The sequence below is a fragment of the Heterocephalus glaber genome, unplaced genomic scaffold (genome assembly GCF_053883595.1).
Source record: "Heterocephalus glaber isolate CG9 unplaced genomic scaffold, H.glaber_assembly_v1.0 deba00001504, whole genome shotgun sequence".
Taxonomy (NCBI): Eukaryota; Metazoa; Chordata; class Mammalia; order Rodentia; family Bathyergidae; genus Heterocephalus; species Heterocephalus glaber.
This window is the reverse complement of record NW_028258324.1, coordinates 9920114-9947973: the sequence shown is the minus strand read 5'-3', so window position 1 is coordinate 9947973 and position 27860 is coordinate 9920114. Positions and strand designations below refer to the sequence as shown.

General features: G+C 43.0%; 2 protein-coding genes and 1 pseudogene across 3 annotated transcripts in view; 1 reads left to right on the top strand and 2 right to left on the bottom strand.

The window, feature by feature from the left end:
* The window catches only part of LOC101719398 (serotransferrin), a 31069-nt gene extending 23148 nt beyond the window's left edge, over window positions 1–7921 (bottom strand). The window contains exons 1-4 of the mRNA XM_004834254.4: window positions 7603–7921; window positions 5823–5995; window positions 1564–1672; window positions 710–886 (exon numbers count right to left, since the gene is read on the bottom strand). Of these exons, the coding sequence (XP_004834311.3) occupies window positions 710–886; window positions 1564–1672; window positions 5823–5995; window positions 7603–7912 (769 nt within the window). The 5' untranslated portion in view covers window positions 7913–7921. The remainder of the gene's footprint in view (window positions 1–709; window positions 887–1563; window positions 1673–5822; window positions 5996–7602) is intronic.
* Window positions 7922–19347: 11426 nt separating this feature from the next.
* On the top strand, window positions 19348–21149 carry LOC101720327 (protein Red pseudogene; annotated as a pseudogene).
* A 1735-nt stretch (window positions 21150–22884) lies between these two features.
* Window positions 22885–27860, bottom strand: part of LOC101718231 (inhibitor of carbonic anhydrase-like) — a 47270-nt gene continuing 42294 nt past the window's right edge. For both annotated transcript variants that reach the window (XM_004834251.4, XM_004834252.4), the window contains 4 exons: window positions 26340–26404; window positions 25479–25663; window positions 23868–24054; window positions 22885–23088 (listed from right to left, as the gene is read on the bottom strand). In XM_004834251.4, coding sequence (XP_004834308.1) covers window positions 23054–23088; window positions 23868–24054; window positions 25479–25663; window positions 26340–26404 — 472 coding nt within the window. In that variant the 3' untranslated portion in view covers window positions 22885–23053. The remainder of the gene's footprint in view (window positions 23089–23867; window positions 24055–25478; window positions 25664–26339; window positions 26405–27860) is intronic.

The window sequence follows — 27860 nt, the reverse complement described above, 5'->3', positions numbered from 1 at the left end:
CTACACCTAGTACTATTTCCCAGCCCAATCTCATTAAGGAACAGAAGGGGATTAAAGTAAAACCAGCAAACCAGTCCCAGGTCAGTCTTACTTGCGCTAGCTCATCAAGATCCAGGGTTTTCAAACAGGAACAAATTAACCCCCATTCCACTACCACCCAGTCGAGGAAACAGATCTATGCTTTCCACCAGCCAAGGCTTATCTCAGGCCTTTATCAGCAAACTACCCCCTACCCACCCAGCTTGTGTTGTCAGTGCCTGAGACAGCTCAGAGAGGTCCCCTCTGGGACCCATGCCCTGGAGACGGGAGAACCATCTACAGGTTGCAGGCCAGCCCCATGGCCAGCAGATGGCCACTGAAGCGATCTCTAGTACCATGAGACACACACATCACAGGCAGAAACTCTAGGGAAATAGCCCGGGCCCCATGACCATAGTCCAGCTGGACCCTCTGCTGGCCTTTCTGCCTTTTTCTCCTCTCCCGGGGATGGCCTCTGCTGAGGTGGGGGGACTCAGCAGAAAAGGCTGCCGCCTCCCACCTCCCAGATGTACCAGCCCTCACCCAAGGGCAACTGGTGCCATGGCCTGCCAGTTTCAAGCTGGTTAACTCCCTCTCCTATCCCAGAGTTCACCTGACATGTCCAGCTAATCTTAGCTGTGTGACCCCAGCATGGCTCATGTGGCCATCTAGAGCAGTGATTCCAGCTTACCTTTTTCAAGGGGTTTACGTGGCTCAGGTAAGTCACAAAAAAGTAAGCCGATGGGGATGTTCCACCCAGCAGACCTGCCAAGGCCAGTGTGGCAGGACTTCTTGCCTTGGAGCTGGCTCAGCTGGAAGTTGGTGTCCTTCTTCACCACGGCAACAGCAAAATAGAAGGTCTGTGGATCTGCAGAGGGACAGTGTGAGTGGAAGTGCCTACACAGAGATGTCTGCACAGAGAAACATTGTCCATTACTACTGGGCTCTGGAGGAGGGAACGGGCCCCAGAGGCCACTTGTATTGGATCGGAGGAATCAGAAACAGCTTCCTAGGCTTGCAGGGAAAATAAAAGGTGAAGGTACATTTGTAATGTACCTTGTCCAAGGCAAACACGGGGACAAGAGGGCCACATGCAGATGTGTGTGCCCAATGCTTTGCTTGCCCTGACCCTTTAGTGTGTTTGCCTACACATATCACCCAAGACCATCAGGAAACTGGAGCCGTGGCCCCAGAATCTGACATTCTCCACCTCCCTCAATGGGTTTTCTGAACCCTAGAGCAGGCCCAGGGATAGCCAGATTGACTTCAGAAGGTTTCCTGGGTTGTCAGGGTCCCATTGTGTGCTCCAGAGTGGATTCTCTCTTGCACATGGCATCTGTGGTTCGAGGGAACCTTCAGGAACCCTAGACACATCCCTAGATCCAATGGCAGCTCAAAGGCCATGTAGGCCTTGACTTGTGCCTTCACCCAAAGACGAGGGGTATTAGTGTCTAACATCTAATACCTGCTTGCAAAACACAAGCCTCAGTGTCTAATAGAAGATAAGATCTACAAGCCCTTCCTAGGTGTTCAGGGAGGACTTACTCTCTTGTGACCCATAGAACTCTGCCACTACAGGCTTCAGGTTGTTGGGAGCCAGGCCTGCCTCGTGCACCAAACCTGCATCTACTGTAACAGCGTCTGCTTCACTTGCCTGAAAGAGAGCAGACCAGATTTCAAGGAAGCCCTCATGTCTGAGGAAGGCCCACCTGAACTCAGACCAGTAGGGAATGACTATCAAGGCTCCATGGGTTTAAGGCTAAAAGAACCCTCAATTTGGCCACACCACACACAACACTGTTGGCTCCAGTTGACTCTTCCTTGAAAGGGCACTTGGCCAACATATTCCTACCGCTCCTACATAGAGGAAGGGATAGAATATTTTTCTCTTTTCCCTGGTTAGGGGTCCAGCCCCTGGCCCAAACTCCTATGTGGATTTGTGCTAGGTGATTGCAAAGGCTTGGGGGAGCCGCCTGCCCCATTCCACACCTGGGCACAGCCAGGGCATTGCAGTGGCTGACGGGAATTGCAGCTAAGGGCTCTTATACCTCTTTTCATTCCCAGCCCGATCTGCATTCAGAGACTCCCTTTATGTTGAGACTTTCTGTGAAGTCTTCCTCAGGTGAGGAGCTTTTTCTGGGGGAAGATGGAAACCTTGAAGCCTCTTGTCTCCACCCTGACTCAATACACAATACTTTTCCTTCCTGTCCTGAGCCCCTACCACTGCAGGAGCCTTTTATTCAGAGCTTTCTCTGAGTTTAGCTTCTTGATTATACTATGTGCTAAGTGACAAAAGCCTGGATTATTGCTTCCATTTTTGTCACAGCTGCTTGCTGTGACACCAAGAAGCTCACCTCTCTCCATCTCAGCTCCATTTTACAAGGGACAAAACTGTGGCAAGCAAAGGTTTAATTCACTTTCTTAGGCCACGTAGCTAGTAAGTTGGGGAACTAAGATTTGAGTTCAGGCAGCCTGGGTTTATTATCATTACTTTGGGAGTTTTGTTTGTTTATTTTACATTGTGCTTCTATGAAACCTCATTTTTAAATCAATAAATCACTTGAAGTATTATAGCTGCCTTCCTATTAAGTGTATAGTTTATTTTCTCTTTGCTTGAACTCTTAAAGTGAGCCAAACTAACGTGTACAGACTCTCAAGAATGTATTTTTTTACTCCTTTTAATTTTTGCTTCTTTAAACAAAATGATTTTTCTAGAAGCCCTTGCCAGTTCTATTAACAGCTCTTATTGATCAAATTATGAGGTAAAACTATAGCTCTTTGATCTTTGTCATGTTATAGGGAAATATATATATATTTATAGGTAAATATATATATAATATATATATATATTTTATATATATATTATATATATATTTTTTTTGTATCGGGGATTGAACTCAGATCCTTGTGCTTGCACAGCAGGTGGCAAAACCACTGAGCTAAATCCCCGGCCCGGATTTCATATATTTTAAGGCTGAAAATAATTCATGGTATGTATATGCCACATTCTATTTATCATGCATGCATCTGTGGACATTTGGATTGTAAAAACATAATTTTTTCTGTCCTAGGGTTAAACCCAGTACCTCACACATTTAGGCAAACCCTCTACCACTTAGTGAGATCCTCTCCGCCTCATAAAAACATATCTTTAATATGACAAAACATGTCAAAAAAACTTTAAATGATTGATACATCTACTTTTAGTATCATAAATATTTAGGAGCCAAGACAGACCCTTCTGTTTCACAACAACTAGACTCCAAATATAAAGCTCTTTGTGGCTCTGTTTAAACCTATAGATACCTTCCCTACCCCACCCCTCACACCACTGAATAAAAATGAGTAAGCGGACAAGAGCTTTGTCGAGGGCACAGGGACTGGTGAGAGCAGTACTTGGGGCTTCTTGGCTGGAACACCAGGGGCCTAGGCAGAAGTCGCTGAAGCCTCTGGGGCTCAGGAAACCTGGGAGCCCAGGCCTGAGAGAGAGGCCCCAACACTAGAGCATCAGCAATTCCTGGGGACCTTGAGCCAGTGGGTATGTGACCTCACTCATACAGATGGCCAAATCCAGAGGAAGGTGAGCAGTAGCAGGTGGGCTAGAGGGATGCTAGGGGCAGGGATGAAGTAAGCAGGAAGGAAGAAGACTCAACCAGCCAGGTCTTAACCCCCTCCCCCCACTGATTTGTTGAGACAGGCCCTGCTCCAGCTGGCTGTGTCTACCTCTTCTCTCCCACCAGTTTCCTCCTGCTTGCTTTGCGCTAAGAATTGGAGAACTTTCCATGCAAGGCAAATCCATCAAAAAGCTTGCACCAGGGACTTGATCATACTTTAACGTGGCTTCTGGCAGCAAAGGGCTGCGTCCCTTGGACAACCTCAGCCCCCCTTAATGTGCCAGCTGAGAAAGCTCAACACTGCCAGGAAGGCTTGCTGTTTCTTCCAGCCAACACACAAACAATGGTTAGCCCTGACCTCCTTTTCTAAAAGCAATTACTGAAAAGGACTCACAACTATGAATATGCTTCTGTTGTGACTAAGAAGTATCTCTTTCAAGGACCTGAGAGCCATTCCTTTGAAATAGAATCATGAGGAAGGATAAGGTGTCAGCTCCCAGTCACTGAGGAAAGGAGCCTAAAGTGGTAATGGCCAGTCAGCAGTCACAGCTGGTTCACAGTCACACCAACCAACCTTTAGCACTTTTGCACTTTTCTGATTCTACTGAGTTCCAGCACTCCTCCTCCCTTAGTCTCCTTTTAAAAACACCCAAGCTACCTCTGCACAAATCAGAATGGAGCTCTGCTTTTTTCTCTATGGTCAGTACTTATTGAATAAAATCTGTTTTCCAAGCTCCAACTAATATTTGACTATATTTATCTCTGACACCTTCCATTATCCCAGCTTTCTTCTTGCAGCCTACACAAGCCTGGCTCTATCCAGGCTCAGGCCCTTTTTTTGCACATTATTGTTCACTTCCTAGTATATTTACCCTTCATTCTTTGCAGAGCCCAACCCAAGGCTCATCCCTCAGATCTCAGTGTTACTGCTTCCTTCTAAAGAGATTGTCACTAACCACACAGGCCAAAGCAGATTTCTCAGTGAGCCTGTCAGAACACTCGACTCTTTCCCTTCATTGTGTGGTCCCACATTGTGAAACTATTTACTCATTGTGTGCTTTTCTTCCCTTTTCTAACTAGGTCATGAGTTTGTGCAGGGTAAGGCCCATTGTGTGTTTAATTCACCACTTCAGCCCCAGGACCTAGCATAGTGTCAGATGCACAGGAACAATATTGAAAGTGTGAAGAATATTTTTGTAGACCTAGCAACAAAGGGATCAGCCAACATCTGCAATCATGACACCATTCTTCCTCTACTTATCATTCATCTTCTTCCCAATGATGCATCAAGAAGCCCTAGCAGAGGGCCGGGGATCTAGCTCAGTGGTTCTGCTGCCTGCCTTGCAAGGGCAAGGTTCCAAGTTCGATCCCTAGTACCAAAAAAAATAAAAAACAAACAAACAAACAAAAGAACCCCCAGCAGGCTAGGGTTATAGCTCAAGCAGTAGAGCACTTGCCTGGCATGTGTGAGGGCTGGGTTCAATCCCCAGCACAGTCCACCCCCAAAGCCATCAAGTAAGGCTATATAGATGTTCTTTGTTTAACAACCAAGTTACTTTCCTGTCACTTGGTCATTAAATAAATAGGTCACTAAATGAGGAATTGTATATATGTACATTACTATATTCAGAACAAAGAAATGCTTGAAACTCCAAATTGATGATTTTGCTTTTATTTGCATAACTCTTACATGCAATACTGTAATATATAACAGAATATAAAACTACAGTACTGTACTATACAGTACAATCAGGAAAAATTACAGTATTGTATTGTAAAAGAAGCCACCTTAAGGCCACACTGCTGCTCACATTCCTGCATCCTAAGTCTGAATGAGGGTCCAAGTGCCAGGTCATAAGTTCAAACAGTCATTAAAACAGATAGATCTTTAAATGAGGAACATCTGTATAATGATTTTGATAACAGGCTAATAGACATTCTTGTTTTTTCTCTGAGTTCATAGAACTTAGAGCCTTAAAATAGTCACCCATCAGAGTATAATGGCTTTTGCTTTATACACACCTTAAAATGACCTCTCAGATTTCCATTTTCAAAGTAACTTTGATAGCAGTGGAGGTTGACTGCCCCCTGCATCAGCCTCTCACCTGTGAGTAAAGAACTGTCTCAAAATGATCAAAGAAGGAGAAAGTGTGGATTTCCTTCTATTCCCTGAAAGCTGCTGTGACTTACCACAATGCTCTTGATGCAATCCAGGTGGGAGTTTTTCTTCACACAAATGATGCGGGGACCATCTGCTGGAAGGACTTTCTTCATATTGTCACGGAAACTGGCACATTTGCTGGCCTCATGATCTAACACAGCACACCACCTCACAGTTTTCTCAGGAACAGCCAGACATAGCCCTAGAGGAGAGAGCCAGAGGTGTAAATGACCTATTCCCTGTGCCAGTGGAGAAATAGTACCACCCTCTGAAGGTCCTCGATGGCCAAATGCCCTCTGTCCTGTCCTCTTCTAATTCCATTCCACGAGCACCACAGGACACAGCCCCACTGCATCCCGATCCATATTCCCCTTGCCTCCTTCCCACACTGTCCTGACCTCAGTGTGCTCAACAGCATTTTCAGACACCTCAATACAGTTGTTCAGCAACTATGGAAGCTAGCAGGTAAGAATTACCATCTTTCAGAGATGAGGGAGCTGGACGCACAGAATGATGCAGTTTTGCCCAAGGTCATCCTGCTTGTTAGCAGCCAAGCCAGGCTTGAAACGCATGTCTCCAGCATCTTAGTCTCCCACCCAGGGCACAAAGGAAGGTAACATTCTTAGTTACTTTGCTCTTTCTTGGCCAGTAATTGCAAGTAAATAAGTGAAAAGATCATGAATTCGCCTGTGACACTTGCCTCCCATCCTCTCATTAGAAATAACTGGAAACTCCATCTATCCAACAGTCTTCCCTCTATCTCCACGCCACTCCCTTTGGCTGCCATTGAGAGAGAAAGCTAAAGCCAGCCATACGTCTATTAAAACCCCTGTGGTTGAAAGGTATGAGCTTTGGCACCAGAAGATTCACAAAGCACAAAGAAAGAGTCAAAGCCAGCTGTTCTTCAAGATAGATAAAAGAGGATCATGGGGCACTGACTACCCCCTACTTTATATTCTACCTCGGCCCCATGGGAAATCACAGGAGGCATCAAAATCCGTGGCAGACCCTTTCAAAACCACCCCTTCAATCTTCCTCCGAATCAGTCCTCCCAATTTTTACAGGCAAATATGTGTCCTTAGTCATGTGTCACCTTGCACAGCCCCATGAGGCACCCTGAAATTAGTCATTTGGGGCCCTCTTTCAAAGGGTTCATAGTTTTCAGGGAAAGAAAATAACTGAATATGGAAGGCTCCAAGGCAGGCATCTGGAGTGCAAAGATGCCCCAGCAACGTGGAGTGAGGCAGACCATCAGTCACCAACCCCACAGCAGGCCACCAACACATGGCAGCCTCCACTGGGCCTGGCATCGGTGACCTTGCTGACCCTCCCAACCTCCCCAACAGGTGCTGGTATTACCACTGTCACAGGTGAGGAGCCTGCCAGCATTTGGACCCCCAAATTCTGGCTTTGAATGCCATCCTCTGAACCACGCCATGGCCCTGCCCCCTTAGTAGGATTTCAAGGGCACCATTGGGACGTCTGACTATTAACGGTACAGGGTCAGATCCAGGTCAGTCCAATGAGTGTGGACTGAAGAGGCAGCAGTGAAGGGTTTGGGTAAACTGTGGTTAGAAGTGCTCTGAGTTATTGCTCCATTGCTGCGAAAGTCACTGGACAGAGAGGAGGAGCGGCACACAAGAAGTACAGGAAAAGGTGCCCAGAGGCTCAAGCAGGGGCCTCAGAGGCTCAGAGCAGAGCCACTTCTGGGACAGGGGCAAGCAAAGGAAACGCACTGGCGCTTCCGGCCTCCAGGATAGAGAGGGTGCCCTGCCAGCTGCCTGAGTCTTCCTCCAAGCCCACACTCACCCAAGGCGGCGCAGGCCAGTAAAGTGCTCAAGGCGATCCTCATTCTGCGTCCCTGTGCGGCGAGGAGCGGCGAGCAGAGGTCGACCCGCTTCTGCGCAGCGGGCCAGCGCCGAGCGCCTATATCCCCGGCCCAGGCCAGCCCGGGGCGCAATCTTTGACCTCCTTTATTTGGGCAGCTGTTGCATAATCGCCCCTCATCCATCCCCCTTCCCTTTTCGCCCTGATGGTCGCCTCGTTTCCTGAGCTGTGGGACAACAAATGGAATCCAGCACAAAAATGCTGGCTGGAAGGGAATGAAAACAAAATCCATTCTTTGTTCTCGCTGCTTGCTCTGTGCCAGGAGCGTGGCTATACCAGACCGGGGCGGGATTGGCTCTGCTCCGGACCCAGAGCTGCCTGAGCTGGCTTTGGCCTCCAGCCCCATCAGCTCGATGCGAGAGGGGGACTCTAACCGAGAGAGAGAAGGGAACCGCCTTAGTCCCCAGAGTGGAGCCTGGGAATGGCAGGCAAAGCCCGACCACCTCGGGGAATCTGTAGGAGAAGAAAGTTGGGCTCAAGGTCAAAGAAGGAGGACTCAGTAAACTTTGCTCCTGCCCAGGTGTTCCTGGAAACTCTGCTCCTGGAGCCTCAAAGGATGACTTCTGGGGAGCAGTTCTCTATCAGCCCCTGGTCTCTGGCTCTTGGGCTGGAAACTTTCCTGTGGGAAGATACCCTGGGCTAGGGATGTTCACAGGGGACTCAGAACAAAGTTTCACAGTAGTACAAAGAACAGCCTAGGGAGGATGTGGCCTATTCGCAAAGCTTCAGAGCCACTCTCTCCCCCTCTAGCCAAGTAGTCTTCAAACTGCTTCGATTCATATCCTTATCATAAAAAATACTGTTTGTGTCTTCTACATGTGTATTTTAACTAAAAGCTGTGTTTATTTCAATCATGAACAAGGCATAGAAATTTATAAAAGGATGAGATAAAGATGAACCACATTCATTTTTAAATGTCTTTCTGTTCATTCTGCCTTATGTACAATAAATAAATCTCCAGGCACAATCTATACTCAGGGAAAGGTCAGGATTCTTCAAGCAAGCTGTAAATCCAGATTTCAGAGAGTTATCAAGATAATGTTAGGGTTTTCAAAAATTACTTCTTACCCAGTCTAATCAGATGGGCACTGATTCTGGCTCATATTTTAGCTGACAAAAAGCTTATACTAGGCCTGGTCAACATGCTAATTGAGCTGCTTTGCTTTTGTTTTCTAGTGTTTATATTATCAGAATTGTCTCCTCATTGCAGTTTCTTTGCAGGAATACTATAAATACTACATTTAAGGCACTTGAGTGTCCTGTGAGAGTTCGAGAGGTAAAGCCAGATTTTCTAATCTGTATACCCACTTAACTAGGCACATGCAACCCAAAAATGTGGAAAGAAAAAACCACCAAAAACAAAAGACAAGGTCAGGGGGCCAGGGATTTAGCTCAATGGTTCCAGTGCCTGCCTCGAAAGTGCAAGGTCCTGAGTTCAATCCCTGGTACCAAAAAACAAACAAAAAACAAAAAAAGACAAGATCAGGGTGCCACAACCATCCAGCACTCCCTTTCTGACCCATTTCACTGTGAGCTGATCCCCAGCTTCCCTCAGGATGCCTCAAAGGCATGCTTCATTGACTGCTATCTCTGGTCTTTACCTACAGACCCAGTGGGGAGACAGGGCCAATCAACTCACACTTCAAGTATGAGAGAATGATGATTTGTTATTAATCTTTTATAATAACAATAGATATAATGGGAAGGTAGGTTATATCCTCTCACATCCCAATAGATTGTCTCCTATACAAAGAAGTTACACCCCCTTTAGACCCCACTTTAGCAAGGAATTTAGCAGGGACAAAGGAAATGCCTGCTTCACTAACAAGGACAATGCCACTGCTGCCTGTTTTACTGCCTCCTGCCCCTCTCATGGATCCTTGTGCTTGAACCATGGAAAAACAAGATTCTTGGTAGGAAGGGCGTATCTGTTCTACCACCTTGCAACAGGCACTGGGGACTAATTTGGGTTCATGTGGAGACCTTGAGGTTAAGACATGAAAAGATGGAGGGTGTCCCACAGGCAGGGCTCCACAGGTAGGGTACTTAGCAGAGCAGTGCACACATTCAGCTGATGCCTTGGTTAAACCTTGCAATGAGCTCACCTAGTCTACAAGAAAGCAGAAAAAGAAGTTGTCAAATGTCAAGCTTATGCTACAAACCCTGGGAAATGCCCACTGTAGGGCATGGAAGGGAGATAGACAATGAACTTCCCTCCCCAGACTTCTCCTATGCTCACAGAGTGAACCTCCCCATGCCTACACCTCCAGCCACATGTCCACAGCCTAGCCAGGGCTCTTCAGCAGACAGTAACCTATGTACCCTCGCTATGGCAGCCAGCCCCAGGCCCTGCCCTTGTTGGGATATGTCCAAGCCCAGAACAGATGCTAAGAAGGAGGTGCACAGACTCATGGAATATGCAGAAAGCACCTGTGAGACATGGAAAGCAGAAGCTGCCACATCATTCTTCAGAGAGATAAACACCCTTGTTACATGGCATGCCTGTGTCTGTATATGTCTATTGGAGTGTGTGGAGGGTAAGAAGTTAACACCACAGTACTCCATGTCCTTGAAGGCCCATGGCACTTGGACCTGTGCTCTTACTTATGTGTTTAATTCTACACCAGAAACCTTCTGGAGTCTGGACACTCATTGTCCCTCTTGTACAACTTAATGATGGCTGAGACTTGCTCTTTACTAAATGCTTCCTGCAGACCTCTGACACTTGCAAGAATCCCCATCTTGCAGATAAAGAAACTGAGGACCAGAAAGGATAATACCTCATCAAAGGTCAGCTTCAAACCTGACCTGAATGCAAAAGCAGGCAATTTGGTTCTAGGCTTTACCTGTCTACCAGGGACACTGCTTTTCCCAGGAACCAAGAGGTTCATACAAGGTCACACAGAGGACAACAGACATGGACTCAGCCCTGCCACTTCTTCACAGGCACATGGCCCCAGGCTGTGCAAGCAATGGGGCTTGTCTGTCAGGACCTCACTCAGCTGGAAGGAAGTTATTTTTTATCCCCTTGCAAGTGCCAGGCATTGTTCTTGGGCAAGATCATGTGATCTTGACCAAAATCCCTACATGATAAAATCAATAGTCTTGTTTTTCACTTGTGAACATGATAGAAAAGTGATGGTTCCTTCTTCAGTGAGCTTTGGAACTAGAAGTCAAATCTCCTAATCCTGGCCTTCTCCAGACTACAGCAGCCTTCTTGATACTAATCTTCTCTTTATTTACAGACAACCAGAGGAGAAGGAGAGGGGGTACGGCATATGAGAAAGAGAAAATGGTTGAGAGAGGAGTTAAGGAGGCTTCCAGTTCCGGACCAACCCCACATGATCCAAATTTTCCACCACAAACAGACTAGACCCTTAGATTTGACTACAGAGTTGATCCTCTTATAGAAAAAAAGATAAACTTGTGTGTACGTGCAGAGGGAGGTTGGGGAAGCTGCCCAGAAGTGGGTGGGCAGGAAGGCAGTGCGCCTCTGAGCCAATATTTGCTGTTTCCAAATGTTTCCCAATGTATACAAAAGCAGAGCAAACAAAGAACCTCTGTCTACTTCAAACAATCTCCTCATATCCCTCCCCTACAGTGTCCTCTGTCTAACACCAGACCCTTGTCTGAAATCCTGGGCCTGGGTCATCATTGGGAGGGAGCGACCCATCATTGACCCATCATTGGGTCATTTGGCAATCTGAGAACCTATAAGGACGGTCACCCTGCAGGCCTGCTGGGGATGGCGGTGGTGGAGTACTGTATGTCCGGTAGGTGGGAAGTGGGGCAGCACCGCTTAGCATGATGTCAGGCATTTTGAAATGGCCTATGACACCACCCCCACCCCCAGAAGTCCTTGGACAATGGAAGATTCTCAAAGCTCCCATTCTTTCCACACCAGAGTCCAAAAAAATATGCTTCGTATATAGAATAATAGTCCATGGCCCAGTGGAATGAATTCTACCAAACATTTGAGAACTACACCAATTTTGCACATACTCTTTCAGGGAACAGAAAAGTAGGAAGAACTCTTGATTAATGTTTTGAGAACATTATATATCTGGAAAGGAAAAATCAACAAAGAGATCGTGACCAACATAAAAAATATCTTTTATTAGCACAGATACAAAAAATTTATGCAAAAAAATTAGCAAATGGACTCTAACAAAACCTCATGATTACCTAATTGGGTTTATTCCAGGAATGCAAATTATCTTTTGAGGTATCTATCAGAGTAATTAATTGCATTATTAGAGAATAGGAATATCATTTGATAAAATTCAACATCCATTCATAAAAAAGTCTCTTAGCAAACCTGCTCCTTAAGTACATAGAGTATTTGTACATAATAAAAACCTACAGAAATTATACTTAGTGGTGAAATGTGGAGTGAAGGCTTTCTCTTAGAATTCGAGAATAGTATTAGTTAACATTATGGCTGGAGGTCCTCTCCAATCCAATCAGGCAGGGAAAACAAGTTGTAAGTAAAAGAATTTAAAAGGAATAAATAAAACTCTCACTTTTACAGATGATAAAATTACATATGTATACAACCTAAAGCAATGATTTTACATATTAGGATAAATGAGTTAAGAAATAGAGTTGGATGTTGCCTGGTGTGGTGCTACCTGTAATCCCAGCACTCTAGGACACTGAAGCAGTAGGATCGTAAGTTTGAGCCCAGCCTGGGCAACTTATCGACTTAGTGAGATCTTGTCTCAAAATAAAATATAAAAAAGAACTGGGAATGTCACTCATTGCAAAGGCCTTAAGTTCAATCCCCAGTGACACAAAAAAGAAAAGAAATAGAGTTGGATACAAGGCAAATATACAATAATCAATTATATTTGTATATACAAAATGAAAATAAAAATCATGAAAATTGTTATTTATCTAAAGTACTATGAGAAAAACAAATATCTAGGAATAAATCTAGCAAAATACATCTAAAACTTTTATGCATCAAACTGCAAAGTGTTATTGAAAAAAAAAGAAACCCAAGTACATGGAAAACTACAGTATACCCTAAACATTGAGTAAAAGAGGCAACATTTATAAAGATCTCTATTTTCCCTAAATTGATTTATAGTTTCAATGTATTCCTAAATCCCCAAGAAATGCTTTATATTTTTTGGTGTAAATTAACAATATAATTCTAAAGTTTGCATGGAAATGCAAAATTTCTCAAATATACATTTAGTTAGTTTTGCACAGTGAGACAAACTAAGGTTTAATTTTTCTAACCTTGTTTATTCAACTCTTGGGCACCAAGATCCATAGTACAATTGTCTTGTTTGTCAAACCCAGGTTTTGATTGTGTTGACATTATCTAAGTGTATTTGTTAATTTGATATTAGATTAATAGTATAAAATGAAAACTACATAGTCAACCATATACTTAAGGATCTGTACACGTACATCCCCCAAATAGATACACACTCCATTCTTGTGTCTATTTTCCACAAAGGAAGTAAACTGAACTTTTGGCTAGTGATGGTTTAAAGACCTTTTCAGATATTTCACTTCCTCCTCTTTCTTTTCCATGTATCTATTCAAGTTTTCAAACATACATAAAAGTAGAGAAAATAATATAATAAATTCCCATAGACAACTTTCCCACTTTCAACAATTGTCAGTATTTTGTCAATCTTACTTCATCTATCTTTTCTCCCTCCCTTTTGGCTAGGATGACCATTGCTATGTTATTTCCCCCACAAGAGTATACATCTTTAACATATAAAGGTTTTTTTCCATAATCAAAATTAACAATTACTCCTTGTAACCATCTAATACCTAGTCAATAACAGTTTCTCTTTCAAAAAATTGAGTTAGATGTTAAAAGTAGATCCTAAACAAGACCCACATATCTCTTTACTCTTTTACTCTAAAACAATTCCCTGGATTTTATGCTATTGAGTTTAAGAAACAACACCTTTGTCCTTTGGAATTTCCAGCATTCTAAATTTGGCCAGTCTGTGTTCTAATAGTGTGGTTTAGCAGGCTATTTTGTGTTTAACAGCTATTTTAGAGAAAGTCCCTTAATTTGGGTTTTTCTGGTGTTACCTCATAATTAGAATAAGATTGTGTATTTTTGGAAGCAATACCACAGACGTGATTCTGCTCTTTCACAAGGTGTGCAATAGGGATTTGTTTCATTATTGGTTCTCCAGCTGTTTTCTTGGGGGTGGTGTTGGACAGTGTTCTCCGCTGGAAATCACTGGGGCTTTTTGTTGTTGTTTTGTTATTGTTTTGTTTTGTAGTACTGGGGACCGAACCTAGGGCCTCACACATGCTATGCAAGTGTTCTACCACTGAGCTACATCATCAGGCCTCAAATTCACTGTTTTCCCCTTTTTAATTAGTAAGTAGTTTGTGGGGATATACTTTGAAACTATATAATGTGGGTTCTTTTCTTTTACCCACTAGTTTTAGCATTCATTGATGATTCTTGCCAGAATTGTTATATTGGTTGCCAAATGATTTTCTAATATCATTCTGTCCTTATTTATCAGTTCGTATTCTAAAGTGAGAAAGAATCTCTCTTTCTTCGTATACTTATCTCTTTTTTGTTTATATCAGCATGGACTCATGGGTTCTTACTTTACTCAGTTGGTTATAATCCATGACTGTCTTCTAATGCTCAGATAGTTGCATACTTGGCCAGTGGGCAGCCCTTCAAGCCAGTTCATGTGTGCTTTTTAAAAAGTCCCATCTTTTTCTTTTTTTGTACCAGGGATCGAACTCAGGACCTTGTGCTTGCCAGGCAGTCACGATGCCACTGAGCTAAACTTCCATCCTTGTCTTTTAAACACTTCACTTTCTGGCACAATAAGATATTCAGGCTTGCTTTGTATTTTCCCTGTGTAAGCCCTGTAATCTCTATTTCTGAAACTTCATTCTCTAAGGAGAGTTACCTTCTAGTGGAGAATGCTATTTAGAAATCAAATGCTGGCTTTTGGAGTCATTGATACTAGGACTTTTAACAGACAGAGTTAGAGAGTGTGTATGTGTCCAGTATATACACATATATCTATACCTATATGTATTTTGGTGTCTGTCTCTGTGTTTCTCTTTCCCTCCTTCCCTGACAACCATGAGTTCACAATGACTCCTCCAATTCCAAGTGGAATTCTCTGTATATACTGTGGATTTCTTCCTTCCCATGCTTACAACTCCCTTCTCCGGCAGTAAGAAACTCAGGTCCTCGAAGTCTCCCTATCCTTAACTCCTTGCTGATTTCTCCTGTGAATAATCAATCTTCTGATCCTCCAGCTGCCTCTTGACCTGAGTCTCTCAGGATCCACTGCCCCAGCCATGTCAAGGAAAGGAAAGAGAATGATACATGGTTTTTAAAGTGAAGAAAGAAAAGGGGAGAGAGAAAGGAAGGGCAAGGGAACAAGAAAGGGAATAGGAGGCCCTTTCATCTTTTTCTCCACTGTCCATATGGCCCTGTGAAGGGCAGGGAGCAGATGTGCTGAGTAGAGGGAGGACTGAGTGGAGATGCTCAGAATCTTCCAGTGTCAGGAAGCTCTGGGCTTCTTTTGCTCTACTCAGTTATTCTTCTGTAATGAGTGAGGAGAGACCAGGGGCTGTTTGTCTTCATTTCAAAAGCCATAGAAATCCATTCTGTAAGCAAAGACTTGTTAAGTAAACCTTTTCCTTGTCAGTATAATGTTCAACTTAACCCAGCTGTAACTGACCCATAAGCCAACAGCTGCCAAGGCCACTGACCCTGGAGCTGAGTGGACTCTGTGAAGTCCCACATGTAAAGGAACAAAAGTCCCTGACCAAAGGCAGGCAAGCAGAGTGCTGGCCTTCTCTGGCATGCTGTGTTTACAGGACACCTGGAAAGACCTGAAAAAGCCAGAAAGGAGATTAGAGTTCAGGGCCAGGGCCTTGGGTTAGTGCTCCATGGCAGGGTAGAGTCAGGGAAAACTATGAGGCAGGCACTATCTGTCACAGCAGCTGCTTCAGTCACCAACTCCTAAGAGACAAAGTAGATTGGGAGTGGAAAGGAAGACAGACTTTTGAGAGCATTCTATAAGTGGGCCAGACGTCAGGTACTGAATATCAGGTAGAGGAGTTCACTCCCAGAAGTGGAGTTAATTCCCACATCTGCATTTGGAAACTATTTGCATAGTGCAAAGCAGCAATGTAATGTGAGTAGGGGAGTAATCAGTAAACACAGGAGGATATCACAGCTGCAAAGATTGGCACAAGAGGAGATCATAGTCCCAGTGCTCTGTGACTAAAGACGTCCCAGAGGTGGAAAGGTTTTTTTCATTTGCCTGTGTACCTTACAGTGTTACTTAAGTTCTCAGTGCCTCTATTTTCCCAAATAAGAAATAGGACTACTAATCCCTACTTCATAAACTCATTGTGAGCTCTAAATTAGTAATTAAGTTACTTATGGTATATAGTAATCTGAAGATTCTTATTCTCTTTTTTATTTTTCTCTATATGCTGAAAAATATCTACCCCCTTTAAGTCTTGTGTGCACAGCTTCCCTAAACTTGGCCTTTCGACTCCCTCTGTGTCAAGGAGCTCTGCAAGATGCAAATGGCTAGATCCTAGAGAATACATTCTAGAGAATAGAGCAGACAGATCCTCGAAGCATTTTTTCTCTGTGTAACAATTACCTGTGCTCTCCTTCTATTCACTTGTCCATTCCTGAGGACTGGAACTAGGTGCTATCATAGGCAGTCTATGGAACAAAAAAATGGGCATGGATTGGATTAAAAAACTGAACTTGAGTCTTAGGTTACTTAGAAGTTGCATGGTACTGGACAAGTTACTTATCTATTCCTAGGCTCTATTCTCTCACTAGTAAAAGGAATACAAATACCTCCTTTGTCATAATGGAGATTACTGGCATTGCTGTAGAAGTGTTGGCCCTGTCTGTCATGTGATACTCACTAATAGATGGTAATAACTACTATCACTGTTACAGAACCCCTAGCACAGACAACATACTGAATACACATTCAGTGCATTAATGAAGTAGCTCTGCCTGATTTCTTTATGGCTGCCTCTCTCCTTTGTTACTGGACCCTTCAATAAAACATATCCTGAGAAGCTGGCTTAGCAAGCTCATTTTACAGACAAGAAAACTGAGCCGTGTCAGTGGATATAACTGGTAGACTGCCCTGTAGGCCAGGAATTCTAGAACCTAAGAATTTGGGCTCAATGTCCTGAACTGTTCCCACCATCATGTGACACACTTTCTTGGGATGTGCCATTCACATTTTGGTCCCAAGCTTGTTTCAGAATTTACTTCTCATTGCTCTTTCATCAGGAGAAGTCAAGTTCCAAGATCTTCAGATGGACCCATAGACAGATGACAGTTTAAGCTGAGCAGAGTCCAATGCTCCCAGGGCCAAAACAAACAGAACACCGATCTCTCTACTGTCCCCACAGCCAATGCCATTGTTTAATGTCCTCACTTTCCATGGAAAGAGGACCATCAAAGTTCACTGGATTCCCAGTATCCCAAGTAAATCTCTGACCTGTACAGATTTATAGATTTATAAACAATTTATGCCAATCAATTCTTGGTTTCTGTAATCAAATGATCTTTCCTTTTTATTTGTCCTAAATATTACCCATAGATAGACCTTTGTAAATATATACAATTAGTCTATATGTGTAATTCAACAGGTCTAAGCAGCCCCATTGGGTACCACCTACCTAAAAACAGATTAACAAACCTCCATCCCCAGCCTTCCCCTTAAGGGGAAGGGATTATGAGGTTTCAGAAGAATCACTGAATTGAAGCAATGAATGTACAAAAAATTATATGCAGAGATGTGTGTGTGTGTATGTGTGTGTGTGTTACTAGGATAAGTCGCTGCCCCTCAGTGGGTCCATTAGTACTTCAAAGTTGTTGAAATCTTTAGCTTTCCTTCCAAGTTCTTAAAATAGGGAGAAAGTGGAGATGAGGTACAGTAATCACCCCTGTCAATGAAAGACTCCTATTACACTCAGAGGTGACTCAGCTCTGTTACTTAGGACTACAAATTTGTTCTGCTGGTGAAGGAAGCAGATGACAGAAACTCATGTCTTAAGAGTCAACAGTATCTAAGGCTTTGGGTAATAGAACTTGATGATTTGTGAAGAGGAGCATCTTTCAGAAGCCCCAGCATAAAAGATAGGTTTGCCTGTGGCTTCCTGGGAGACAGCCTGCTGGGAGACTATGTAGAACCAGATGTGAAAAATGTCCTTGCCAGATGTGAGCTTTTGGCCCCTAGAAATTCCTGAGCCATGGGCTCTTCCTGTTGACTCTGGGAACTAAATTCTAGATTGAGAAGATGGTCTCTCCTGACAGCCTTAAACTGGGTTCTTAAGCCCCAGCAGTTAAATGGACTGGGAGAGAAGACTTGGTAGCTCATTAAATAGATAAGGAGTTTGATCCTGGAGCTCAGAAGGAGTTAGGATTTTTTTGTTTTTGTTTCCTGAGGGGCCTTTTTGAACCCATCATTTCCTTCCATTTCCCTGGGCTACATCAGTACACCTTTGATCCCAGCTCCTCCAAGTCAAGATGTCAAAATTTTCAAGTTGTCACCCAGGTTTCTGGCCTTTTTAAGGTAGATTTCCAGGTCTGTTCAGCAAAATGTCTAATACTAGGAGGAAATGTGTATAAAGTTGCTGGATTTGGAGGCAAATGCTTGGATTGAACTTGAGCATAAAATGCTACTAAGAAGGCCTCACTTTCTATTCCTGATAGAATGACTGGTACTGGGCTAGCTCTTTCAACATAAATGAATAGAAAATGAGCCAAATATATTCAGTGACTATTTTCAGTGATTTGAGAATATCAGGATGTAATTCCTGAGAGAAGGAAGAAGATGAAGTGAATCCTCTGTTTTCATTTACTTTTTGCCTTGAAGCACTTCTCAGAATACAGCACAAGGATAGGTGAACCAAGCAGAGCATGCTGGTCTCATTGTGTTGAAGAAGCAGAGATCAGGTAGGGGAGGTTGAGGGAAGCAGAATTTACAGGGTGAAGCAATGCAGAGGAGAGAGGTGCACAGAGAAAGATATCCTGAAATTTGCATAGGGTTTCCATGAATTGTGAGCTTATATTAAACTATGTATGAAAAGAGTTATCCCAAGAGGCTAGGCAAAGAGCAAATGCTGAAGAAAGAGCAATTACTGGGGGATCATAAATTGGACATCTTTTAAAGATCCCCAGAGCTAGGAGAGATATGAGATTTGACCAGGTGCAGTGGAAAGACCTCATTGAATATACACAGCATTCAGGAAAGAACAACAACAACAAGCCACACCTTAGGAGTTCAGCTAAATTAGCCCTAGAAGAAAGGTTCCTTACATCCATAAATAAATAAAGCCCAAATATACTACTTCAAAGAATTGAACTGATCTGCAAATATATTAACTTGTCAGAAAAAGCAAGTTACCTCTTTTAAAGGAGGCAGAATCATACACTCAACAGCATTATAATCACAATGTCCAAAAACCAATAAAAATTACCAGCCACACAAAAATGTAGCCCATAAGCAGGAAGAATTTCAGTCATTTGGAACAAACTCAGATAAAACAGAGATGGTGAAGTTATTTAAGGATTCAGAGGAATATATGAACAAGATAAGAAATGGAAGATATACAGAGAATTAAACAAATCTTCTAGTGTGAAAAAATAAATTGCAAGAAAAATTTACTGGGTTGTCAGAGGCGGCCGTTGAGACTCAGACAAAATGCCAGAGCGAGATAGCAAGCCGTTCTCCAATCTTTTGGCCCCAGATGGCCACGATGTGGATGATCCTCACTCCTTCCACCAATCTAAACTCACCAATGAAGACTTCAGGAAACTTCTCATGACCCCAAGGGCTGCACCTACTTCTGCACCACCTTCTAAGTCACGTCATCATGAGATGCCAACAGAGTACAATGACGATGAAGACCCAGCTGCACGAAGGAGGAAGAAAAAGTTATTATGCCAAACTACGCCAACAAGAAATTGAGAGAGAGAGAACTAGCAGAGAAGTACCGGGACCGTGCCAAGGAACAGAGAGATGGGTGTGAACAAAGATTATGAAGAAACTGAACTTATTAGCACCACGACTAACTACAGGGCTGTGGGCCCCACTGCCAAAGAGGACAAATCAGCTGCAGAGAAGAGAAGACAGTTGACCCAAGAATCCAAATTCTTGAGTGATGACATGGAACACACCCATTTGGTGAAAGGCTTGAGTTTTGCTCTGCTTCAGAAGGTCCGAGCTGAGATTGCCAGCAAAGAGAAAGAGGAAGAGGAACTGATGGAGAAGCCCCAGAAGGAAACCGAAAAAGAGGAGGATCCTGAAAACAAAATTGAATTGAAAACATCTCTGGGCCGCAATGTTTACCGTATGCTTTTTAAGAGCAAAGCATATGAGCGGAATGAGCTGTTCCTGCCAGGTCACATGGCCTTTGTGGTAGTCCTGGATGATGAGTATGCAGACACAGACATCCCCACCACTCTTATCCGGAGCAAGGCTGATTGTCCCACCATGGAGCCCCAGACTACACTGACCACAAATGACATTGTCATCAGCAAGCTCACTCAGATCCTTTCATACCTGAGGCAGGGGACCCGCAACAAGAAACTCAGATAGAAGGCTAAAGGGAAGCTGGAAGGGAAGAAACCTCCTGAGGCTGACATGAACATTTTTGAAGACTTTGGGGATTATGTTCCCTCCACAACCAAGACACCTCGGGACAAGGAGCGGGAGAGATACCAGGAACGGGAGCATGATTGGGAGAGAGACAGAGACCGGGACCGAGAGCAGGAACGAGAACGGGATCGGGAGCGGGAGCAGGACCGAGAGAGAGAGGAGGAAAAGAAGAGGCACAGCTACTTTGAAAAGCCAAAAGTGGATGATGAGCCCATGGGTGTTGACAAAGGACCTGGATCTGCCAAGGAATTAATCAAGTCCATCAGTGAAAAGTTTGCTGGGTCTGCTGGCTGGGAGGGCACTGAATCGCTGAAGAAGCCAGAAGACAAAAAGCACCTGGATGATTTCTTTGGCATGTCCAACAGATAGCAGAGTGCTATCCAGCCATGATGGATGACATGGCTGTGGATAGTGATGAGGAGGTGGATTATAGCAAAATGGACCAGGGTAACAAGAAGGGCCCCTTAGGCCAGTGGGACTTTGATACCTAGGAGGAATACAGCGAGTATATGAACAACAAGGAGGCTTTGCCCAAGGCTGAATTCCAATACGGTATCAAGATGTCTGAAGGATGAAAAACCAGGCGCTTCAAGGAAACCAATGACAAGGCAGAAATTGATCTCCAGTGGAAGATTAGTGCAATCATTGAGAAGAGAAAGAAGATGGAAGCTGATGGGGTTGAAGTGAAAGACCAAAATACTAATCTCCAGTTCCTACTGGAGAATCTCCACATGGATGTTCTTTCTACTACTTTCTTCCTGTAATTCCTAGTAAGGTTGCAATGTGGGGATTTTTTTCCTGAGTGTATATAAAATTTTATTGTATAATCATTTAGTTCCATTAAAATTGATTAACCTGAAAAAAATAAGAAAGAAAAATTTACTTGATGAACTTATTAACATCTTAGACATTAAGTGCATATCTGATAGTTTTCATCTGATACTGGAAATTACACATGCCACATTGATGAGTGTTTAGGTTTTGTTTCCTTTCATGGTGTTGGAGTTTGTTTTGGACAGCAGTTGAGTTACTTGTACATCAGTCTGCCCCTCTGAGGCTGGTTTTAACTTCAAGAAGGACAGTTCTAGAGTAACTTTTGACCTATGGACATTTTAGCCCCATGCCCAAGGCCTGCCCCTCAATAAAAGTCTTTGTGTTCAATGACATCTTTTCAATCTGGTTGGTAGAAACTGAAATGATTCCAGGCCTCATGAGTTCTGGGAACCGTTTGGCTCTTAAATGTCTCTCAAATATTCTTTGCCCAGCTTTATGGATTTCAATTTTATTCTACACACATGCAGATTAGTATTTTGCCAAAGACCCAAGGACACTCCTATACAGATCCCTGGTGTCTTTCTCTGTAAAGTTCCATCCTTTCTAGAATTCTGCTCCACAAATCCCAGCCACCTTGGCCTCCCCAAGTTCATATCTCTGTTTCCTCAACTCAGTGTTATGGGTTATGGCCATGAGTTCCCTCACCCTCTGCCACATTCTAGATATTTCTTTCAGGCAGAGAGCATGGCCATCATTTGCTGACTTCTTTTGTTTCTCTTGTTTCAAGGACCCCAGTCCTGCGCCACTCCCGTCCAATGTTCACACCTGTTTTGTGTGTTTTGTCCACGTTTTTAGTTGTTTATGGAAGGAGGACAAATCTGTACTGGTTACACTTTCACAGGCAAAAGATGAAGTTGACAATCGTAAGTCTGACTCTTGCCAGGTGTGGTGGTGCATGCCTATAACACCACCACTTGGGAGGCTGAGGTAGGAGAATCACTGAATGTTCAACCTGAACTACAAAGCAAGACTTTATCTCAAAACAAAACAAAACAACCCATAAACACAAATTTGACTCTTAACAACAAATGAGCTCAAGTCTCATTCACTACCACAAGATGGAACTATGGTAACAAATTAAATAGATGGGAATTTGTTAATTAAATACATGTATTTATTTAATGATAATTGTAAATAAATTTAAAAATCTCTGATAAGAAACTGTTCTAAAAGAACTAAGTGTATCAATCATCACACTTTCAGGAAGTTGACAAAATGAGTAGATTTGATTTTTGCAGTAATTTCAATATTTTCCAATAAATATGAAATAAGAGCTTGATTCCATTTGACATTATTAACATCAAATGTTAAAATATACTTTTAAAAAACACAAAACCATCCCTTATCTCTTTCGTTATGCAAGCCCTTGATACTGCACATACTAATGTCTTCAGGTAACCTTCTTGTCACCACTCAGACTTTCTTTGGGTGACTTGTTCCTTAAATTCTATTTGGATGACTTCTCTTGGGTAAAATAGTCAAAGTATAAGAAGAAAAGTTGAGGTTGTGTTGCAGAGTTCTTTTTTTTTTTTTCTGGTACCAGGGATTGAACTCAGGACCTTGTGCTTGCTGAGCCACTGAGCTAAATCCCCAGCCCCCTGCAGAGTTCTTGTAAAAGGGTACAATTTAATATATATTAAGTTCAGAAGGATAATTTAATACAAAGAAATACTTTTTCTCCAAAAAAACCAGAGTATTTAATGAAGCTTTCTAAGATATAATTTTTATTCACTTTAATTTTTGCACAATTATAATTCAGAATCAGATAACTGATGTTAGCAGACATTCACATGAAAATGAATGAGTATTGGTCCTGCCATATTGAGGCTGCTGGTATCTGTGTGGCTGCCCACTCTAATCAGTTTTTAATTCCTGTGGAAAAGGCAGACGTCCAGAAGTTCTGTGAAGCATAATACAAGAGAAAGACCATCAGTTGCTGCCAGTGCTTACCAAACACAGTTCTGCTTCTATTTTCTAAAAGTAAATGATAGTTAATAAAGACCTTTAAAAACACATAGATACATCCTGCACCCTAACTGCTATAACTGATGTCCTTGAATACCTGTGTTTTCCTTGTCTCCTGCTCTTATCATCTCCAACACATATATAATTCAACAAAAAATTAGGAACACTCTCAACAATTTCATCATTCCAGCTCTAATATTATTCCCCCAATTTCCTTGTTTTTGAGGCAGCTATGCCATCTAAAATATGTATAACTAGAAAGGGCCTACTGTGGCATTGACTATGCTTTATTTGTTTCTATTAATATTGTTTATACATTTTACTTAAAACCATTGAAGAGTGTCTTCTATAGTGGTATATATAGTATCTGTCATTTCCCAAGCCTTCTCCCTACACTGAGGTCTTCACACTCATTTTCACTTTATTAACAGAAAAAGGAAACATACATGAAAACAAGTTCGAGTCCCAAGTGATCCCAAGTTCTACTATACTTTGTGCCTCCTTCAATGTGTTCTTTTCCAGATAGTGTCTTTCATGGGGGTCAAATTAAGTTGCCTCATCAGTGACTCTTAGTCCTCCTGTGGAATAGAAGGAAGCCTCCACATCTTTGTGTTCCTATTTGTACTAGCCCAGGATTTGGCACCCTAGTCCTCGATACAAACATGTCTACTTTGATCCCCATGTTATTTCTCCTTGGTGTTCCATTCTACTTACCAGAATTTAAGCATGGCCTCAAATTAGCCATAGCTGAAAGATACTCTGGCCCTAAGAATTTTTCATAAGTTGTTTTGTTCCCTAGGTTAGCCAAACATTCAGTGTCATCGCTGAACAGCAGGTCCTTGGTTGAGGACTCAAACATTTGGAACATCATATATTCAAATCCATTTCTTCCAAAGAGCTCCTGGGTCAGACATACAGACAGTGAGTGACCATGGGCTCCAGAAAGCATGGGGTTGTGGATTCTGCCTAGGAAGATCTGAGTCTGGACTGCCCAGCTCCAGCCCCTTGGAAACCCAAGACACAGCAACAGCTTAGGATGAGCGTGGCAGAAACATGGTCGGTGAGTTCAAATCTTGGCTCTGTCTTTTCTTCGTTGTTGACTTCAGCAAAATCTCTATTGAGGTCAGTGAACCTTAGTTCACTCATTTGTAAATGAAATAATAACTCCAAATAGTAAAATGATATATGTAAATTAGCTGGAATAGGAGAAGCTCCAAAATTGTTACTTTATCACTATTTGGCCAACCACTGCCAGATGTTTACAACTTTCTGCACCATATTTCCATGCTTTTCTGCTTCCTGGAGCCCTTGCTACCTTGCCTCTTCTATGATCTGGATCAGCCTCAGGTGCCCAACCATTTTCACCTTTTTATTCCCCTCCCTCTTCTTCCTTTGCCCATTTCCCTGTGGCCAAGCTGACAGTTTGTCCATGTAGGAGTTGTCTTTTAACATGTTCAATGACAGGGCCATAATTTTTATGTCCTGCCAGGTGGCTTGTACCACTGGTGTATGATTGTCCCATTGGGTGGCTTTTTATTAATTTTTTAGTAAAAAGACCAATAAAAGTGATTAGATCCGTTTATACCACCAGTGGTTCAAGCCAGCAGGAACATGTCAAAAGATCACAAGAGCCTCTTATGTCGACAGCTTTTCCTGAATCATAATCCTTTAACTGGGATGTATGGGTGGTATATACTAAAACATGAATTTTTCATTTGCAGAACTTTCAAGAATGGGGAGTGCTAGTGCAAAAGGCAGAAGAGGCTTTGGGTTTTTCCTAAGATTATCTGGATATGTTATCTGGATGTATCAATTCCCCAGAATGCATATCATTATTCTGTATTACAAGCAAACATTAAAACAAAACAAAATAAAACAAAAGACGGTGCCCAGCCTGCCCAGGCTGCGAGAACACATTTGGATCCGCCCATGGGTCAGGCAGAGCAACTTCCATTCTGCTTTTCCTGCATTTAAGCTCAGCCTGGAAAGAAGGGCATGGAGCAACTCCTTTACTTCTGCCATAGAAGAAGAGAGAAAAGGTTAATTCTCATGGAGCAACTGAACAAGTCCAAAAGGTGCCGTGAATCTGCTCAAGTGAGTTACAAGCAAACACTCAAATGCCACATGTCTAAGCTTTCCTCAGTCTTACACATACCCAGAGCAGGAAGTGAACACAGCCACCAGCAATAATCAGAGGCAGAGCTGGGGGACTCAGGTCCCACTGCCCGGGTAGAAAGAGTATGAGACTGGGCTGGGTGTGCCTGTGCAGCTCCATAAGTGATCTAAGCACCTAGTTGGCAAGAAGTGGGCCCTGCATGGCTATACCTGTTGGTTGAAGAGAATTCTCCGAACAAAATCTGCCTTATCTTTCCTGGAGATCACAGCGTGATTTGGTACTATGGCTAGATGGCAGCTCTGAGCCTCAGTCACAGGCTTCCTGGTCCCATCAAGGCACAGCAACTCAAAGTCTTCCTGCTTCAGATCCTTGGCCCACACCTCAGGATTCTTCCCTGGGAAGAGAAACGTGGATCAGCCACAGGTGATGGTCTTGGTCAAAGTACCCTCACTGTGGCAGGAGACCACCACCAGTGGTGGCACACTAAGTACACACACCCAAAAATAAAACAGAAGAGAGAGAAAAATCCACCAAATCAGAACCTTTTTGGTTAGAAAATTTTCAGTGCTAGTAAAGGCAAACATTTCTGAAAACAAACCTGAAAAAGCACTAGTTAGATAGGGAAAGATCAATAAATTGAACTATATTAAAATTAAGAATGTTCAATCATAAGAAAAAAAAAAAGAATGTTCAATCAAAAGACATCATTAGGAAAGTGAAAAGGCAAGCCACAGAGAGGTACAGGATATTTTTTCATATGTATAGCTGGCAGAAACTTGCATTCAGAATATACAAAGAATGCTATAAGTCACGGGAGTCAGACATGCAGTCTTTTCTGTCTGTTGAGTCCAAGGCTAAAGTGATAATCCACACCCGCCCCCAACCAAGTCTGAATTAGACAGGAAGAATTTTGTCATTCCCTAAGTTAAAAATATTATGATCTTACATTATTAATATAAGTCACTGGATCCTGGTAGGGCTAATAAAACTCCTCAATTGCCCTGATTGTAGTGATTCCACACAGGAGACTCAGAGTTTTCCAAGGTAGCAAAGGACGGACAGGAACATACCATTAGTGTTCTGTAGGACTGCGGAGGGCTTCACGAAGGCTACATCTCCCTTCTCAACCAGACACCTGCACAGAGAGGGTCGGGTCAGTGAGGAGTGGACGTGGAAGGGAGGGAGGGTCAGTAGACATGAAAGGGAAACACCAAAAGGGAGTCACACCCCTTCTATATGTCCAATGCTTCCTCACAAGCAACCGTAAAATCCATGTCATCCCTGGGCATTAGGGTGGGACAGTAATAAAAAGAGAGAGCTGCCTATTGAGTTTTGTCATGGACAGCCATTGTTTAGGTCCTTGTTTCAGATGCTGATGAGTTTCGCTAGAGCAGATGCTCGTGTTCTCCTAGGAACAGTCATATCCAAAGGGTGACTCTCTGATTGGACCAACATTTATAACATCAGGATTACAATCAGTGTGGAAGCTGTGACTTTGAAGGAGTTTCATCTCACTCATATGTCTGTTTAGTATTAAGAAGAATGAATGTGCCTCATTGAACATTTGTTCACTCTTGACCCCACGAACATTGTGTCTCTGTGTTTAAAATGTTTTATTTATGAGTAATGTTGAACACATTAAAAATCAGGTTTGTGCCATCCAGTCAGTCGGAAATGACTACTAATGAACAGGAGCACCTCTCTAGGTCTCAGTCTCTCCTAACTTTAGGTCCCTCCATACCTACCTAAAGTCAATTACTCCCATCCAAATTTGCTGAACTCTCTCACCCTACTTCTTTCCTTCATATCCCTTCATAGAATTGCTTCCTGGATAGTCATGATCATCTATCTTAGGTCCCCTTAAGGTCAGGTAGACAGAGACCTTCCTGATCATTAACTTCATCTGGGCCTTCCTGCCAGCCTTGCTCTACTGTAAACTAGTGGTTCTCAAAGTTGTAGGCTAGGAACCAGCAGCATCAGTACCAGGGAGAAATCTGTTAGAATCTCGAGAACTTGCCCCACCAGACCTGCTGTTGGGTGAAAAACTCTGGAGGTGGGACCCAGGAACTGGCCTTCACAAGCCTCCAGGAGGTTCTGATTCATGTTCAAGTGTGAGAATCACTGCTTCAAACAGCCACGTGCCTTCCCTGAAGTATTCCCACCCTCCACAAACCTCTGTCTCTCCACACCCTGCCGCCTCCCCTACACTCACACACTCTGACATGTGTTCCTGCTTCCCAGTAAACAGCAGAAATCATTACATGACTTTCTCCTTGCATGCATCCTCCAGATCTGCCAGCCTATTCCCAGTGGTTGTGCCCCACCATTCAGGTAAAAGAAGGAAGGTCTCTCTCAGCAAAGGTGTCTTCACCAGGTGCTCTGCATCCTGACCCTACCCACATTCACAGGAACTTTCTGCTGGATACTCTTTCTCTCATATGATAACCTTTCCTTGTTCACTGGAATTGTTCACCAGCATTTATATGTCTTTCATTTAAAAATTTCAACCCCCCCAAAAAATAAATAAATAAAAATAGAAATTTCAAAACCCAAAGCCCTTCCCTGAACCCACACTACTCCCAGCAATTGAC